At 46.0% G+C, this 17,554-nt stretch overlaps 1 protein-coding gene and 1 long non-coding RNA gene across 3 annotated transcripts; one reads left to right on the top strand and one right to left on the bottom strand.

Annotated features, from left to right (window-relative positions):
• The first annotated feature begins 892 nt into the window (after nucleotides 1-892).
• LOC127296089 (GDSL esterase/lipase At1g28580) lies at nucleotides 893-3,686 on the top strand. The gene is made up of 4 exons (XM_051326122.2): nucleotides 893-1,490; nucleotides 1,595-1,810; nucleotides 1,906-2,334; nucleotides 3,114-3,686. The coding sequence occupies exons 1-4, from the start codon at nucleotides 1,244-1,246 to the stop codon at nucleotides 3,350-3,352; spliced, it is 1,131 nt and encodes a 376-aa protein (XP_051182082.1). The 5' UTR covers nucleotides 893-1,243; the 3' UTR covers nucleotides 3,353-3,686.
• Nucleotides 3,687-4,918: 1,232 nt separating this feature from the next.
• LOC139838425 (uncharacterized) lies at nucleotides 4,919-16,833 on the bottom strand. Of its 2 annotated transcripts, XR_011754942.1 has the most exons (6): nucleotides 16,309-16,833; nucleotides 15,985-16,027; nucleotides 15,776-15,891; nucleotides 10,475-10,527; nucleotides 10,312-10,389; nucleotides 4,919-5,186 (listed from the first exon to the last, which is right to left on the bottom strand). It is a non-coding gene; the product is annotated as an uncharacterized lncRNA (long non-coding RNA). The 2 variants fall into 2 exon arrangements; XR_011754941.1 differs by lacking the exon at nucleotides 4,919-5,186 and having other exon boundaries at nucleotides 10,180-10,389; nucleotides 16,309-16,832.
• Between the last annotated feature and the right edge of the window lie 721 nt (nucleotides 16,834-17,554).

The raw sequence follows: 17,554 nt of genomic DNA on the forward strand, positions 1-17,554 counted from the left end.
CTATGTCATTTATCTGGATGTAATAAATGTATAAAGCTATTTATATTTATTTGATTGAACTTTATCATTTCTATAGATATGAAGAGATTGTGTTGAAGATGAGGTGAAATTATAGCAAAATGAACGGGTCAAACCAAAATGTGTCGGGCGCTGGAGCCACCCCGATCTAAACGGATAAATGTGGTCGGATGGTCATTTCAAACCAAATGGATCGAAGCATAAATGGTGTTCGAAATGGTCTAACCACTGAAGATGCTCTGATTGTAGTTTGAATTTAAACTAGAATCGAATTATGAAACGGATGGAGTAGCATGGATAAAGCCATAAAGGTTCCCGCGCACGTCGCATAGGTAAAGACCTTTCCTTGTACTGGCAGGTAGGTGTCGACGGCACAGGCGATGCGGCCCGATCTACAATTTGCACAGCACGATCGGGGGGAGAAAGATACGTCGTGGTGGCTGGCCATGAACAGGGATGGGGGCGGTCAGATGGATGGAGGTATGGAGATAGCCAAATCCCCAATACTAATTTTCTCAACCCTATTGGGGAGCGTTAGTGCTGCCCCTCTCTCTGCTGCGCGCCGTATGATTCCATCTTCCCTTTGACTCCACCCTTGGCCCTGTCCAGATGAACCTCGAGTTAGAAAAGATATAACAATGGCAAGGAGGAATCTTGAGCATTCTTTTTGCCCTATCTTCAGTAGTGCGCTGAAGATTAGTATGAAAATGCATGCGTTCATGTTCATGTATGTGCCTTTAATTTCCCAACAGTAACGAAATGTTTTCTGTCCCCCTTAACGGCTAGTAGTAGATTATGGTTAAGAAGTAACATATCCCTTCCGTGTAGCTGTCCCCAGGCGACACATGCGCTCCCTGAAAAACCCACCGAGCAAGCAAGGCATGTGTTCCTTGTCTTGAACTACCTTCCTGCCAAAGTCATGTCATGCACCCAAACAAAACCTCCATTTAATCTCCCTTGTTCATCCATTCATCCTTCCAGAAGTAATCCACAGCTTAGCTTAGCCCATCATAGGCCGCCCACTAACAAAGAAGAGAGAGAGGAAATTCTTTTTCTAACAGGGTAGCATAATTACCAGCACCACCTTGTAAGCTGTGATGATCCATGTGCCCTGCCCTGCTATATAACAATCCCCTAAGCAGCTCTGTCTCTTAGCCCTCCTACTTCTACTTCTTCTCTTCCTTGGGCACATTGTTTGGCGAGGTGCCAACTTAATCTGGTGGCCATGGAGCGGAGGACGAGAGGGTTGCCGTCGTGGTGCGTCCTCCTCCTGTGTCTGTGTCTGGCCGCCGCGGCCGAGACGTTGGCGGAACCGTTGCCGTCCTACTACAACGCCATCTTCAGCTTCGGCGACTCCTTCTCCGACACGGGCAACTTCGTCATCATCAACTCCGGCAAGCTGCCCAACATGCCCAAGTTCCCTCCGCCCTACGCGCGATGCTCGAACGGACGACTCGTCATCGACTTCCTCGGTACGTCCCCTCTGTCTCTGCTCCGTCGAGTACGTTGGTGTACACCGACGTGAATTATTCCTGAATCGATCTAATAGATGGATTTATGTGGGTGCTGGCTGCAGCCGAGGCGTTGGGGGTTCCGCTGCTGCCGCCGTCTGCGAACAAGGGCACCAACTTCACCCAGGGCGCCAACTTCGCGGTCATGGGCGCCACCGCGCTGGACCTCAAGTACTTCAGGGACAACAACGTGTGGAGCATCCCGCCCTTCAACACCTCCATGAACTGCCAGCTCGAGTGGTTCCAGGAGGTCAAGAAGACCATCTGCTCATCACCGCAAGGTAACTCAATTCAATAATCAACGCGCCCATCGCTCCATGTTCCGAGTTTCTTTTTTACATACATGTCCTAAAAAGCGAAACAAATGGAAATGCAGAGTGCAGTTCTTTGTTCGGCAAGGCCCTGTTCGTGTTCGGCGAGTTCGGGGGCAACGACTACAGCTTCGCGTGGAAGGCGGAGTGGAGCCTGGAGAGGGTGAAGACGGAGATGGTTCCGGCGGTGGTGGCGTCCATGATCGGCGGCATCGAGGCGATCCTGGACGAGGGCGCGCGGCACGTGGTGGTGCCGGGGAACCTCCCCGCCGGCTGCATCCCCATCACGCTCACCATGTACGCCACCGACGACCGGTCCGACTACGACCCGCGCACCGGGTGCCTCAAGAAGTTCAACAGCGTCGCCCTCTACCACAACGCCATGCTCCGGATCGCGCTCGACCAGCTGCAGCGCCGCCGGCCCGAGGCGCGCATCATCTACGCCGACTACTACACGCCCTACATCCAGTTCGCGAGGACGCCGCACCTCTACGGTACGCTCAGCCATCTTCTTCTTCCTCCTGTGATTGATTCCTAGTACCATGGCACTGCTCTGTTCTCCTCTGCTATTACGATATGAGATAGATGGATACAGGGGAGTAGCTCGTGCCGCCGTGTCAGGAGCAGTGGCGGCCATTATGGGCGTTAGTTTCAGGTTCGACAGGTACATGAATTTTTGCCCCATGCGACGTTACTAGTAGGAGCTTGCAGGATGACGACCGACCGTAACTGTAGTGAGTGATTGTGCGATGGGCGCGCGAGGATCTCGGGGCGAGGCTGGGCCTGATGAGTGCAGCAGCAGAGGTAGTGTTCCTAGGAGAGGACAGGGTGGGGAGTGATGGTGCTGTAGATACGCCTGTGTCAGAGGCCAGAGCAACATCGTTGTGAGCAGGGCCTGGTTGTGAGTGACTTCCACCTACCAACACACAAACATCGTAGTAGCTGTTCTGGCACTGGGTTCCATTCTCCATCCCTGCTCAGCCCAAGTTGGGCACTGTAGGGGCTTCACTTCCATGGATTATTAGACAGAGAAAATGCCAATTGCTTTAGCTCAACTAATCATCTCCCAAATGGCATGTGAGTTGTGATCACATAGCACACACATGTGACACATTGATCATCCAAAACAGAGGATTTGTCCAAAACAGAGCATTTGTCCACGTTTTTTCCAAAGTTACTGTGCTAATGTTTGGGGCTGCAAGTAGTAATTGCAAAAAATTACCACTAGTCGAATAATGCGTAATCTGACGCGGTAAGTTGTGGTGAATTGCAGGGTACCGGAGGGGAGCCCTGCGAGCGTGCTGCGGCGGCGGCGGGCCGTACAACTACAACATGAGCGCGTCGTGTGGCCTGCCCGGCGCCACGACGTGCGACGACCCTGACTCGCACGTCAGCTGGGACGGCATCCATCTCACCGAGGCGCCCTACCGCTTCATCGCCAACACCTGGCTCAAGGGCCCCTACGCGCACCCGCCCATCGCCAGCCTCCTCCGCGACGACATGGTCTATTAACCTAACAACACACATGATATAATACAGACTCCATTTCTACATTGTAAACTACACCTTCTTGGTACAATCCGTGTGTGCGTGTGTTTTTTTGGGTTTTTTTTTGGCTTTACTAGAAAGTTACATGCATAGGCTGTGTCACGGGAAGGTGACCCTGAATCTTTTGACGCCGGTTACCTGATAGGGCGAAATGTGTCGTGATTTGAGTTGGTGCGGTATATTCGTTGGTTGTATATTGGCAAGTAAATTCGTTAGGCTTTTCGTTGTTGTGTTCTTTTGGGCACTGCGCTGCCAAATCTGTTCTGGATAAAGGATGAACAGAATTGCATATTTCTCATTCAACTTGTTGCCATGTTTACTGATAAAAAGCACATTGCACTATACGTTCAAGGCAAGTACAAATGGTCTGTGCTGGGTTCAACAATCAATTTAAGTATTTAACCGAACATATACATTGCTTAAAACGGTCATGTGAGGTTGTATTTTTAATAACCGCGCAAAAAAGAGAGGGGGAGGCAGTTTCTTGAGTCGCCATGGTCTATTCTCCGCCGCCACGCAACTGTCTTACTTCTCAACGGAGATGACCGCCCTTTTTCACGTTGTAACTCCATGCCACATGCACCGTGTTTTCGAAGCAAAGGAGGTAGGGAGTAGAAACCTCTAGATCACAAATCCAACATTGTATTTTTAGGGGACAGTTGAAATCTGTTGGTGAATGAACTTGATGTCGGTTCTTTCATGCATATGGAGTTAGTCCACCCCGAGCACAGCACAAAAAGTGATTTAAGATTGTGAACTTGATTTTATGAGTAATAAAGGTAATCACATAGCAAAAAGCTGAACAAAGTAGATGTGAATTAGCCCATTTGTTGATTTGAGGCACACGTTATGGTTGAAACCTAAAAACTGGGAGGGCACATGTTCTTACACTTTTTAACTGGGGCACCCTCACAAAAATGGAATGCAAGCTTATACTGTTGTTGGTTCTGACAACAAATGCTTCTCAATAAAATCTGAAGTCGTTTGGAAGCCAGGCTTTCATTTCGTTTGTAGCATTTTGAAATGAATACCATTTACATTGTAATTTCAGAAATAGACACTTGTTTGGTTGCCACAAGAATTGCAAATGACAACAGAATTCAATCTTGCATTTGTAGAGGCTTCCATAGAGAATCGCAAATGACAGGTCTCAGCTTGGAATCGTGTTTACCCATGGAGTCATTTTGCTGGAATTCATAAATGAAATGATGGTCTAATTCTGTGGCAACCAAACAGCCCACCTATGGAATTCCAAAATGAATTCCAGGATTTCAGGCCCAAATGATGGATACCAAACAACCTCTAAGCATATTTGATTCATAGGATTCTAAAATCACAAGATTGTAGAAACTACATGGTTGCAATGACATGACAATTTTAATCCTATGGAATTTTGGTGCATCGCTTGCGGCATAGAAAAAAAAAAGAAAACTTTCCAAGAGATTTTAGTGGATGCTTAATGTCCTATGAAATTATTTTTTTTCCGGAATGGGAGCATTACCGCCCCAATCTCTCCATAGGAGCATTGCACATGACCTTTATATTATTGCAAAATTCATAAGTACAAGTTTTACATCTCACCGATCACTTAAAGTAGTAGCAAATACGAGCCATCGAAAAAGAGAACAAGACGGCCTCTACGATCTTAAATTTTCGTAGAATATTGCCATCCATCCTAGCTGAATATAGCACGTACGACTACCATCAGAGAATTCTAGCCAGTATCCATAGGCTCCCGCTGCTCCAAAGGAAGAAGGTAAGACCACATGTCGATTGAAGAAGCCGCCCTATGTATATCCTGCAAGAAATTCGGTTATGCATGCCTGTTAAAAATAATACCGTTTAGACAATTTCATATTGCCCAAACAAAATCACAAACTTCCACACAAGAGCTTTTGTTTGTTTATCTATACCATTTAGCTAGTTACCAAACATATTTAATTTGTTACATCAGCTGGAGAAGTACTATTATAAATTATAATGAAGTGGACTGCTCTCCAAATTACAGGAGCAAATGGACATGAGATAAAAAGGTGGTTAATAGTTTTCTGAGAATCAGAAAACACACACCTAGTACGCCAATCCCATCGTCTCGTTGCCAGATTATCTTTATTAAGAATCATTTTTTTTTTACAAAGGAACCACATGAAAATCTTTATCTTCAGCGGTACCTTAATTCTGCATAAATAGTTTGTAAGAAAAACCGTATGCCTATTCATACAATAAACATAGATAGATTTAACTGAAAAAACACCATCGCAATCCATAGGGGAAAATCCTACAGGATTCAGTTTGAATCAAACGATTGTAATAGTGAAAAAATCATAAGAATTCTAGCTAATCCTCCAAAATACCCCTGAAAACCCTTTGGAATAAACAGGTCGCGGAAGTTTTGAGAAAACCATACACTCTCCTACTCCCACAACCTAGGGCATTTTGCCATACAAAAACAAACATGCAAGTGATGTTGACACACGTTTTTACTACACACATTGTTGATAAGCTAAATTGTCTTAAATTACTTTTTTTTTTGAAACTAACTACTGCAGGGGAGTCCCCCACAGCCTTTTATTGCTTTAAAACATAAAAAGTATATACAAAGAGAAGGGAAAGAAGAGAAAAAAACACTACCTACAGCTATTTACAAGAAATTACAACAAGTTGTCAAGCCATGATGACAAAATGGGCACAGTACTCTCTTTGACCCTATGTTTAAGCAGGGTAACATCAGAAATGAAACCTTCTCTCCAATTCCTGAAACTTGGCCGGATATTCTTGAAGATCTTGTTATTTCTCTGTTTCCATATATTCCAGCAAGCCAAAATTATAATTTCCACAAAACAAGGACCTTTAAATCTTCTCTTGGTATTCTCCAACATCTCTGGTCCAGATCCTTGTGTCCAGTCAATTTGCAAATATATCCATATTCTAACACTAAAAGTACATTCAAAGAATAAATGGGACCAATCCTCCAAAGCATCAGTGGGACAAAGAACACAAGTATGGTCAGAGGTAACTTGCCAATGCCTTCTCCTTAGCATATCCTTTGTGTTAATTCTATCATGCAGAATGAGCCAGGCAAAAAATTTATGCTTGGAAGTACACTTACTCTTCCAGATCCATTGTGAGGGAAAGTGAGAAGGTATATGCTGAAAACTGTCTTAAATTACTTTTGCTAGAATTAATTTACGTATATTGCTTACTACTATTTGACCATGTGTTTGAGTACTAGAGGTATATGCAAGGACAATACACATGGGCTCTTGGATTCAAATGATTTTCATAGAAACTTTGGGGGATTGGATTTTTGAATAGTTTTTCTTATATTGGTTGCTTGATTCATATGATTGAACCTACAATTATTTTTCCTAAGGATTTCCTTGCACATAATTTCCTAAGGATTTCCTTGCTTGAGTTCTAAATCTTGTATGATTCAACATGATATCACAATAATGAGTTTTTTTTTCTAATATTGCAAGTTTTTGGATCATGTGAATCAAAGAGTCACATAATGTGTGTAGTTCTTTTTCTCCATCTTCATCTCACCTCCAACCTCTGCATGGATTGGTACACATAACCAATGTGTAGCTTAGATATTGCAAGACAGCTAAACATTTTGATTCATCTACCAATGTTAGTGGTACTACATGTGGTATGGGTGCAAGTAGCCAAACATTCTTTTGTGGCCTCTGCACGCAGTGAGTGCACCAACTAGAAAACATCATCATTCCTTTATAAAGTACAAAAATATACATGCCAACTACTCACACGACATTATTAAATCATATAAGCCATATAAACTTCCATACTATTTATACTACCATACTATGTGCACTATAGAATGTTTCTCCAAAAGAACCAAGCAATAACCAAGTAAGCAACCAAATCTAGACGAATTTAAGTCACTTATTACAAGACGGAAGTTGCAGTAAACCTGACCTAGTGTCAAAATCACTTTCCGAAGAAGGATTTCATAAAATTTCTTCCATTGAAAGCCATGGTTTATTATCACTTTTGCCATCGAAAGGCCTGACTCGGGCGAACCAATCCTACCCCTACCTGCTGGCTACCTGAACTCACGTACGTTTCATCATCACATTCACATGATCGTGGGTTGATGACGTGGGTGTCGCTGAGACGCATCATTGCACGCGTGTAGACAGCAGTAGCCATGAAGGGGCGTTGGCTGGAGACGTTGAAGTGTGCTTGGCCTGTTTCGCCGATAAGCAAAACTGCCGCGGGAGCATCTCTCTGGTAGCCTCCGATAGCGACTTCGATAGCTATTTGGAAGCCGACGTGGTTTCTTTGGCTCACGCCGGCGCGTTCTAAAATGCATCGGCACGATTTCGAACCCAATAGAAGCGCCGGCGCGGTTTCAAATCCAATAGAAGCACCGGCAACCCCGTGCAGGCCCTTTTGCAAAGGGCACGAATCGAGCACGCCGGCGCCAAGCGGCACGATGGTTTTTGCTGGTAGGGTCGCCTTGGCAGCCATAGAAACACAAATCCTACAATTGTTAAGGGTAATCCCATCCCGTCCGCCGCTCGTTTCTCCCGCCCGTCGCTCCATCTCCCGCGCCCGTCAATCCTCGCCGCCACGCAAAACCATCGTCACAAAACCCTCGCCGCCGCCATGCCGCCAAAGAAGAGAGCTCCGGTGAAGTCAGCGAAGGCGCTGATGAAGCCACGCACGGTGGCACCGAAGGAGAAGCCGGAAAGCATGTCTTAGGAGGCGTGGGATGAGGAGAAACCCCGCTGCGCGCTCATCACAGCCGACCGCAGAAGGGCCTCGCCGTTGAGGCGCACAACGCCGAGGCTGCGAAAGCGGCGGCCGCGGCCGAAGTGTGCCTTAGCTTGGGCGGCTCACCCTCGTCGTCGGGGTACTTTGTGGAGGCACTGTCGCTCTCGCAGATGCGGTTGTCCTAGATGGACGGTCGCGCCCACTACTCCCCCGAGTACGTCGAGAGCGACACCGTCGACCCTAATGCAACGTTCTCACCCCATTCGACGCTGAGGGGCAGCGGCGCCTTTCGCTTCTCCGACCTCAGCGCGTCGCCAGATCTGTGCCACCACGTCCCAGGCAGCAACGCCAGCCACATGACTAACGGCACCGGCCTCCCCCGCAGCCTCTTCAGCGGCGACAGAACGAGCGCCCACCAGGTGTTCGGTAGCACATCTGGTGTGTCCATGGGCGACGATGACGTGAGTTTTCTCATTTTGTACACATATTGTAGACCGCCGACGAGTCAAAATCCTTTTTTTCTACATAGATGGAAGCTCACGCTGCGGCGATGAAAGCCACGAATGAAACGACCCAGTTTTCATTGGCCAAGATAACTCGAAAATCCAAGATCGTCTTGATGGTGGACATGACGGCCACAGATCCATTGGAGAGGGCGCGGCACGAGATGTACCGCGAGCGCATTAGCAAGGAGGTGCTGGCAGCGCAAGCTGCTGCAGCGGCGTCCGTGATAGCATCGGCACCAATGACGTTCATGCCTCCGCCGGCGCCCGTGGAGCCTGTGCCGGCGATGGAGGTGCCGCAGGAGATCGCCGATGAGGAGGACTTCGTCGAAGTTGAGCCACCAATGACGCCACTCATGTGATCATTTGTCCTCGAAGTCCAACTTATCTTTTTTTGGCAACCGTACTATGAATGACGACGATTTGGTGGCCGGATGTTAGCCTATACTTCATATTCGAAAACCTGAATTTAAATTTCTATCCATATTTCTGACTTTTTATTAAAAAAATCTGTTGAGACCACCGATTTGGAAGACGTCGGTGTGGCACGTTCCCTAAAAAGAGGAAGATATGCTGATGCCCACGATAGAGGTGTGCCGGTGTTGGATAATTAGGCACAATTTCCATGATTAATTCCAGAATATAAAATATAATGACAGCAACTACTAACATGTGAAACTCGAACATACTAGATGCATTAATCAACATGAGTAGCAGCAGCGCAAACGGTAAAGCATCCATCGCTAAACAGATCGAGATATGTCGCACGTACCGATCTGGTGGTTGTGGCGGTGGAGGTGTAGCAGATGATGTCGCAGCAGTAACGTTGTTGATGACAACGTTGTTGATGATGGGGACGACGGGTCGAAGTAGACGGCGTTGAAGACGACGGTAGGCAGCACCGCCCGACTTGGACGGAAGGCGACCCGTGATGAAGAGCTTGAGCAGTCGTGCAGAGCGCTTCCCAAAAACCTAATTCGCCCTCTCCCGTACAGGATCGCAAGGACGAGCGGTTCCGGAGACCTGCTCTCCCGTTCGCCGATTTACGTCGGCGCGCGGGATGGAGTAGGCTACGATGGCGGCGCAAGCAGAGAGAGGTGGAAACCCTAACTCGTGTATTAGATATATTTCTGCGGTAGCCGGGCAGGAGATTATATAGGCTCGGGAAACCTAGGCAACGTGGGCCACGCCCACGTCGCACGAACGTTTCGAGTCGGTTACAGATAGCCCACGATCCGAGAGCGACCCGAACTGACTAACTGCGACGCGTCCGTCTAGGACTCTGTTCGTTTTCCTGAGCTGCAAAAAGTAAAGAATGTCTCGGCTCGAGACTCAATCCACTCACCACGAGCGCGGCGCGCGCGTCGTGACGTGTCACGCGGACGGGGGAACTGCCCATACGCCTGAACTGCGACTTGCCACCGCCCTCTCACGACGCTGCCGCTGCCCTCTCGAGACGCCGACGCCCTCACGTCGCTGACCTCTCTGTCGTCGACCACGCGAACACGCCGCCATGCTCTAATCAACCTGTCTCCGCTGCCACGCCGGTCCGCCGTTCCTCGCCGGACATTCCCAGGTTTCTTGCAATACACCGATACATTTTACCATCTACGTCTGGTTTTCTCCATACAGCTATGAATTGTGCAATATATACAACAACCAGATTCATTTAGAATCTACCTCTGGTTCCTGAAATCTTTGCTGTCACGAGCTCTTGATGTTTTGTAGTGCTTCCTGAAGTCATTGTTGTCACAAGCTCTATATATTGGAGTGGTTCAAGTCATTGCTGTGAAATAGCTATTGCCTGAAAAGTTGCAAAATAGTATATGTCTTCCGAGCTTACCGATTGCTTTCATGTGACTGCTCCTATTTTGCTTCCAACAGTGTATTCTGAACCTGCAACAGCGCCTCATTTTAGGACATTGCAAACATGCAAAACCAAGGTGATTAACTGTCAATGTGTTCAATGCGGTGTTGCTAAAAACAGGTCATTAAGTTGTACCATATATGCAGATCCTAAACAGCTGAAAAGGCAACGTAATAGAGAGTATTACGCAAAGAATAAAGATGAAATTGCCAAGCGCAGACGGCAAGCACGAGAACTTAAAAAGCAGTCAACTAGCCCTGATAATGACGAGAACATCATTTGTGATACACCAGTTACTGGACAATCAGGAGTCACGCAAACATACAGAACACCTGCAGGAGGTACTAAGCGCCTATGTCTAATGTTTAGTTGATACCACAAACAAATTGATAGCACCTGCAGTTATTTTGTCTGAAAGGTTCATTCGCAGGTCAGATGTAGGAAAAATTGATAGCTCAAACAAACTTTGGGGAATCAAGTTCACTGGCCCAAATAGCTGGTAATAATAGTATTGGCGCATCATTATTTTGCACTGTGCACAATTATTCATAATTATCACTCTTAATCCCCTCCATGGTTTCGCGGTCCGATGACTGTGCCTCGGGGACAGATGTAACAACAAACCGTGGAGGGAAAACACAACAGAGCGGTCATAGTTGGTATGCTCGATTATCCGACGATAAGAAAGCGGAGTACATACGAAGGCAACATTTAGCCCGCCAGAAAAAGAAGGCCGTAACCCGCACTGGTGTTAACTCTCTACAGTCGTCTCACAAAGGGTCGGCTGCCTTGCAGAGTTACACAGGGTCGGCTGCCTTACAGCGTACCCCATTGAGCAACATAACCAACACACATGCTAAAGGTACATAAACCTGATTTAGCAACAATTTCTAATAATGGGATTATTATGGCTTATTTGTTCATTGTGCGTCTGCAGAGGTATGTATTGGGGAGATTGGATCTGCGCATTCCGCCATGACCAACAATCTTCACAGTCCATGCAACAATTCATCTATGCTTGATGATGACGAAAATGATTGGCTACATAGAAATGGTACTTACATGCGAGATTTGAGATCAATCGAAGAACTGCACAATGTGTCTACATCTTCCGGGTTTCATGGCGAGGAGAGCTACCTATCGAAGAGTGCTTATGATGAAAGGAAACGGCAGCGTGATTCTTCGGAAGAGACACGACAACAGAATAGGGAACGGTACTCATTAATGCCAAGTGGAAAGAGGGACTCACGATTGCACAAGAACCGTGAGTATAAAAAATCTATTTGGCATACCAGCACTTCATCTGAACACAATGACATTGAACCTGCCACAATGTCATCCCCATGCACACCTATTCCTTACGCTCCTACTGAAGAACCTGTGAACAAGCTTATTGAAGATGTCTTCCCATTGCTTCATGAGAACGCCGCATCTGGCTCCTACATGAGCTCACGTGCCATCCTTTCAACCAAAAATAAACATGTGGAAAATCTAAATACAAAGATGATTGAAAGGTTTCCTGGCCAAGAAAAGGTGTATTTTAGCTTTGACTCTGTCGAGGATGATGCACGCAACAACTACCCAATTGACTATCTAAACTCCATCACTCCAAATGGTCTTCCCCCGCATCTTCTGAAACTCAAAGTCAATTTTCCTGTCATTCTTCTCCGAAATCTCGATCCTCACAACGGATTGTGCAATGGAACAAGATTGATGATTAGAGCATTTCAAGATAATGCAATTGACGCAGAGATTGTTGGTGGACAACATGCTGGAGATAGAGTGTTCATTCCGAGGATCCCTTTGTCGCCCTCTGAGGACATTTCACTTCCTTTCAAATTCAAGAGGAAACAATTTCCCATACGGTTGAGTTTTGCTATGACCATCAACAAAGCCCAGGGGCAAACCATTCCAACTGTTGGTATTTACCTCCCTGAGCCTGTATTCTCGCATGGATAGCTTTATGTTGCATTGTCGAGGGGTGTGTCAAGGCAGACCACTCGGATTTTGGCCAAGCCAAATAATGACATAGATCCCACTGGAAAAAGCACGAAGAACATTGTGTACATGGATGTATTGGAGGGATGAAACAGAGGTTTATTCTTCCTTATGTATGGTCATTTATTTTTAGTGTTTAATGCTCCTACTGCATCTATTGCTCTTCTCATTTTCATATTGCTCATTTCCCTTTTTCTGATATAAGTATGTTTGTGTTTTGCAGCACATTTGTTGCCAGGTTATGAAATACGATCTGGCCGGCATATATCGTGATGATATTGTTGGAGATATGCCCAAGTGGCAATAATAAAAGTGGTTATTATATATCTTTGTGTTTATGATAAATGTTTATATACCATGCTATAATTGTATTAACCGAAACATTGATATATGTGTGTTATGTAAACAACAATGAGTCCCTAGTAAGCCTCTTAACTAGCTTGTTGATTAATAGATGATTAGAGTTTCATAATCATGAACATCGGATGTTATTAATAACAAGGTTATATCATTATATGAATGATGTAATGGACACACCCATTTAAGCGTAGCATAAGATCACGTCATTAAATTATTTGCTATAAGCTTTCGATACATAGTTACCTAGTCCTTTCGACCATGAGATCATGTAAATCACTTATACCGGAAAGGTACTTTGATTACATCAAATGCCACTGCGTAAATGGGTGGTTGTAAAGGTGGGATTAAGTATCCGGAAAGTATGAGTTGAGGCATATGGATCAACAGTGGGATTTGTCCATCCCGATGACGGATAGATATACTCTGGGCCCTCTCGGTGGAATGTCGTCTAAATAGCTTGCAAGCATATGAATGGTTCATAAGAGACCACATACTACAGTACGAGTAAAGAGTACTTGTCAGGAGACGAGGTTGAACAAGGTATAGAGAGATACCGATGATCAAACCTCGGACAAGTAAAATATCGCGTGACAAAGGGAATTGGTATCGTATGTGAATGGTTCATTCGATCACTAAGTCATCGTTGAATATGTGGGAGCCATTATGGATCTCCAGATCCCGCTATTGGTTATTGGTCGGAGAGAGTTCTCAACCATGTCTACATAGTTCGCGAACCGTAGGGTGACACACTTAAGGTTTGATGTTGTATTAGTAGAACTTGAATATGGAATGGAGTTCGAAGTTTTGTTCGAAGTCTCGGATGGGATCCCAGACATCACGAGGAGTTCCGGAATGGTCCGGGGAATAAGATTCATATATAGGAAGTCATTTTATAAGTTTGAAAATGATCCGGTGCATTTATGGAAGGTTCTAGAAGGTTCTAGAAAAGTCCGGAAGAAATCACTTTGGAAGGCGGAGTCCCGAAGGGACTCCGAAGAAATCACTTTGGAAGGCGGAGTCCCGAAGGGACTCCACCTACCATGGCCGGCCAACCCTAGAGGGGTGGAGTCCCAGGTGGACTCCACCAAGGGTGGCCGGCCACCCCCTTCATGGAAGGGTGGGAGTCCCACTTGAGGTGGGAATCCCACCTTGGGTAGGTTTCCCTACACATGAAAGATTTTGGGTTGGGGTCTTATTCGAAGACTGTAGTCCAACACTTGGGGGTTCCACCTATATAATGAGGGGCCAAGGGGAGGGGGCCGGCCACCACAACACCACCACCTTGGCCGCACCCCAAGGAGGCCGGCCACCCCCTCTCCCCAAACCCTAGCCGCCCCACTCCTCCCCCTCTCCCGCAACGCTTAGCGAAGCTCCGCCGGAGATCTCCATCGCCACCGCCACCACGCCGCCGTGCTGCCGGATTCAAGGAGGAGCTACTACTTCCGCTGCCCGCTGGAACGGGGAGAAGGACGTCGTCTTCATCAACACCGAACGTGTGACCGAGTACGGAGGTGCTGCCCGTTTGTGGCACCGTCAAGATCTTCTACGCGCTTTTGAAAGCGGCAAGTGATCGTCTACCGCAGCAACAAGAGCCTCATCTTGTAGGCTTTGGAAATCTTCAAGGGTGAGTCTTGTTCATCCCCTCGTTGCTCCCGTCTTCTAGATTGCATCTTGGCTTGGATTGCGTTCTCGCGGTAGGAATTTTTTTGTTTTCTATGCAACGAATCCCTACAGATATGTACAGTTCTATACATCTTGAGAATGGGGCTTATACTTGGCTTGATGATTTCTTCTTTTTATCTCATAGTTCTTGTGGTCCGCTGCTCTGCACAAGTACCATTCCAGGTTTCAGAGAAAGGTGAATTGCCGAGATTACCATGTTGCTCATGATATCGCTAAGATAGGCTGCAGTGTGTCAAGTATGGGTGTGATGCTTAATTCAGTACTGTTTAAGCAAGATTGTAAGAACTTGGTTTCTGTAAATTAATAAGATCACTCTTTCAAAAAGATCGTATGTAAGGGTTTATTTGCTGTTAAATTCTCAACTACGTCACTTTTCAACTACGTCACTTTTCATGTCTTCCAGGAAACTATATTTTGTTTCCATTGAAAATGTGTTCATTCCATTAACTCGATATGCAGCAAATGCACCAGTCCTTGCACTTGCCTCGCGCACCACATCGCTGGTTTCTAGGTTTCAGACGCTGCAGCCACCTCTTCGTCAACCCTGCCGGATAATGCTGCAGCTTGGTACAGTCAACTCCCAGGTTTGCTATCACTTGGTTTTGACAAGCAAAGAATTAATAGGTAGTCCGAATTGGTTGATGGAATTATGTCTTTTGAAGGCGTTAGAAATTATTAGATCTATATAGCAATGGTCTGGTGGGTTTTTCTTTTTGCAAACTACCATTTTAACTTTCTGCCACACCAAGATCATGAAAAAAGTAGATGCTGTCAGCTTTTCCTACCTTGTTTCCTCAAATTGTTACATCAAGATAGATAAAACATTCTGATGTTTCTCGGCTGCTGGAAAATTTTAAATTGTTATGAAAACGATATAACCAAAATGAAGCAATGTATCCATGTCGGCCCTATGAAACATGGTGCAAACTTATATATGCCATGAAGAATATTCTATCATGTAATAATTCGAAGATTTTTTTTCTTCCAATACGTAAAAATATTCGCACATAAAAAGGTATATGTCTTTCCTAATTGATATGCCTACCCAAGGGAGAGTGAGGCTATGACTTGATAATAATATGCTAAAGCCTAAATGATTGCAGGTGTACCAGATGAATACATACTGTACCAACAATAAACGATACTAAGAGCAGACATTGTTATAGCAAGAATTACAAGACAACTACATATGTACATGTCAAAATAGTTTCCAAGTGGAGAATCATCTATATTTACCTGAAACAACACATTGTGGGTCATCCAAAGCAAATGCCATGCCCAGAATTGGTATCATACTGGAAATGCATTCCAGGACTTCCACTAGATTTCATGAATTCAGCAATACCATACACCTATTAAACAGTTGAAATGCAGGAAACGAGTTAAGCATTGCAGACTTTTTTTCATACTCTGATACTTCAGTATTAAGTAAATGGCAAAGTTACCTAAGTGGGGTATTAAAAAAATAGCACGATGTAAGAATGATCCCTGCAAAAAATAGCAATTACCAAAGATCAGTTTAGTGGTTGTTGTGAGGACCTAAAATGACCACAAAACACTACAGAGCGAGCACAATCAGTAGTACCAATTACATATTGGCCAATACTATTTTATTGAGATGGCAAACCATCCATGTGAAAGTTACAGTGCATGACACCAACCTATTTACAATTGGGAGAAGGCATATGAACTGCACAGACTGAACTATGGTGTTATCGAATAATACTGGGGATTTCAAGTAGTGTGGAGATGAGAGGGAACTGACGAACCTAGGATGGGGGCGATCTTTCGGGCAGGCTTCTCCGGCAGAGATTGCGGTGAGGTGGGAAGGTGCGTCGACCATCCACTCTGGGAGGCTCGCGACACGGCCAAACCGCCGGAGCAGAGCTTCCTCGCCGGCATCCCGTGGCGCTTGCCTCGATACACCAGCTTGTCCCACGGGAGGAGGATGAAGCGTTGTGGATCCCTCCAGCGCGCACTATCGCCATGGCCGCTGATCCAGTGGACAGAAGGTCCGCGCCTCCGCCTCCGTTGGCGTGCTGAAATGGCGCAAGCGGCGGGAGGCATCACGCGAGCCAGAGCTCACGGGCGCGGCGGGGAAGGGGGAAGGCTGGAGTGGCGACGGTCCTCGCGCTAGCTCCGGGGAGACAGCGGCCCTCTTGCCAGCTGCTGGAGGCAGGGAGCGCAGGCTCAAACTCCGTCGGCGGAAGGCAGAGCAGGGGATGCTAGAAGCGACTGGGAGAGAGAGGGAGGATAGTGAGAGCGTGGCAGCTAATGCGTCCGATTCAAGAACAGTGTTGTGGGCGACATTTATGTCTTCTTTATTTTCTTCTACACTTGTACTGACCTATTCCATAATTTTATATGGCCAATCGAGTATCTCTTCTATTTCAGTTCTGAAAAAAGGCGTTTGCTTTTGGTCTAGCAAACATTGAAATTATATTACGAGTTTTAAAATCCTGTTTGCTTTTGAATTATAACTAAAACTATTAATATTATTTTGAAGTTTTCACTTGATTATACACTAATTAATCGTCAAAATTATGTACGCACATAGATTATGATGTGATTTGTCCATGTTAATCATACTAAATTTAATTTATGTCTTATATTACACGTGCGTGACACGTGCACTTTTACTAGTACAGAGAAAGTGTTGTCCGAATACCTCTCTCCTTTCTCGCTCTAGTTGTGACATGGTGTCAGTCTTCTAAACCGACCCGTAATTTCCGCTGCTCTCCACCCACCTTCCAACAATGAGCTCCTCCTCCTCGACCGGCTCCGACTCCAACGAGGAGTTCGGCGTCCTGGTAGCAACCCAACCTCCGCCAACCCCCTAGGTGCAAGGTCTCCGTATTTGTGATCACGTTCTCGTCGTGATCGATTATGAGAAGGAGAACTATGGCCTCTGCACCACTAGCTTCTCGCTGGCCATCGCCAAGTGTGGTCTCACTGACCACGTTGATGGCTCGCCACCGCATGCCTCCTCAAATGCGGTGACCTAGCATATCACTG

Source organism: Lolium perenne, chromosome 1 (genome assembly GCF_019359855.2).
Source record: "Lolium perenne isolate Kyuss_39 chromosome 1, Kyuss_2.0, whole genome shotgun sequence".
In the NCBI taxonomy this organism is placed as follows: Eukaryota; Viridiplantae; Streptophyta; class Magnoliopsida; order Poales; family Poaceae; genus Lolium; species Lolium perenne.

What these genes read in the sequence shown, in the direction of transcription:
- LOC127296089 (XM_051326122.2), top strand. Translation starts at nt 1,244, where the DNA reads ATGGAGCGGAGGACGAGAGGGTTGCCGTCGTGGTGCGTCCTCCTCCTG. An exon ending in ACTCGTCATCGACTTCCTCG is followed by an intron (nt 1,491 to 1,594) that starts GTACGTCCCCTC and finishes TGCTGGCTGCAG; the next exon opens with CCGAGGCGTTGGGGGTTCCG. An exon ending in CATCTGCTCATCACCGCAAG is followed by an intron (nt 1,811 to 1,905) that starts GTAACTCAATTC and finishes ATGGAAATGCAG; the next exon opens with AGTGCAGTTCTTTGTTCGGC.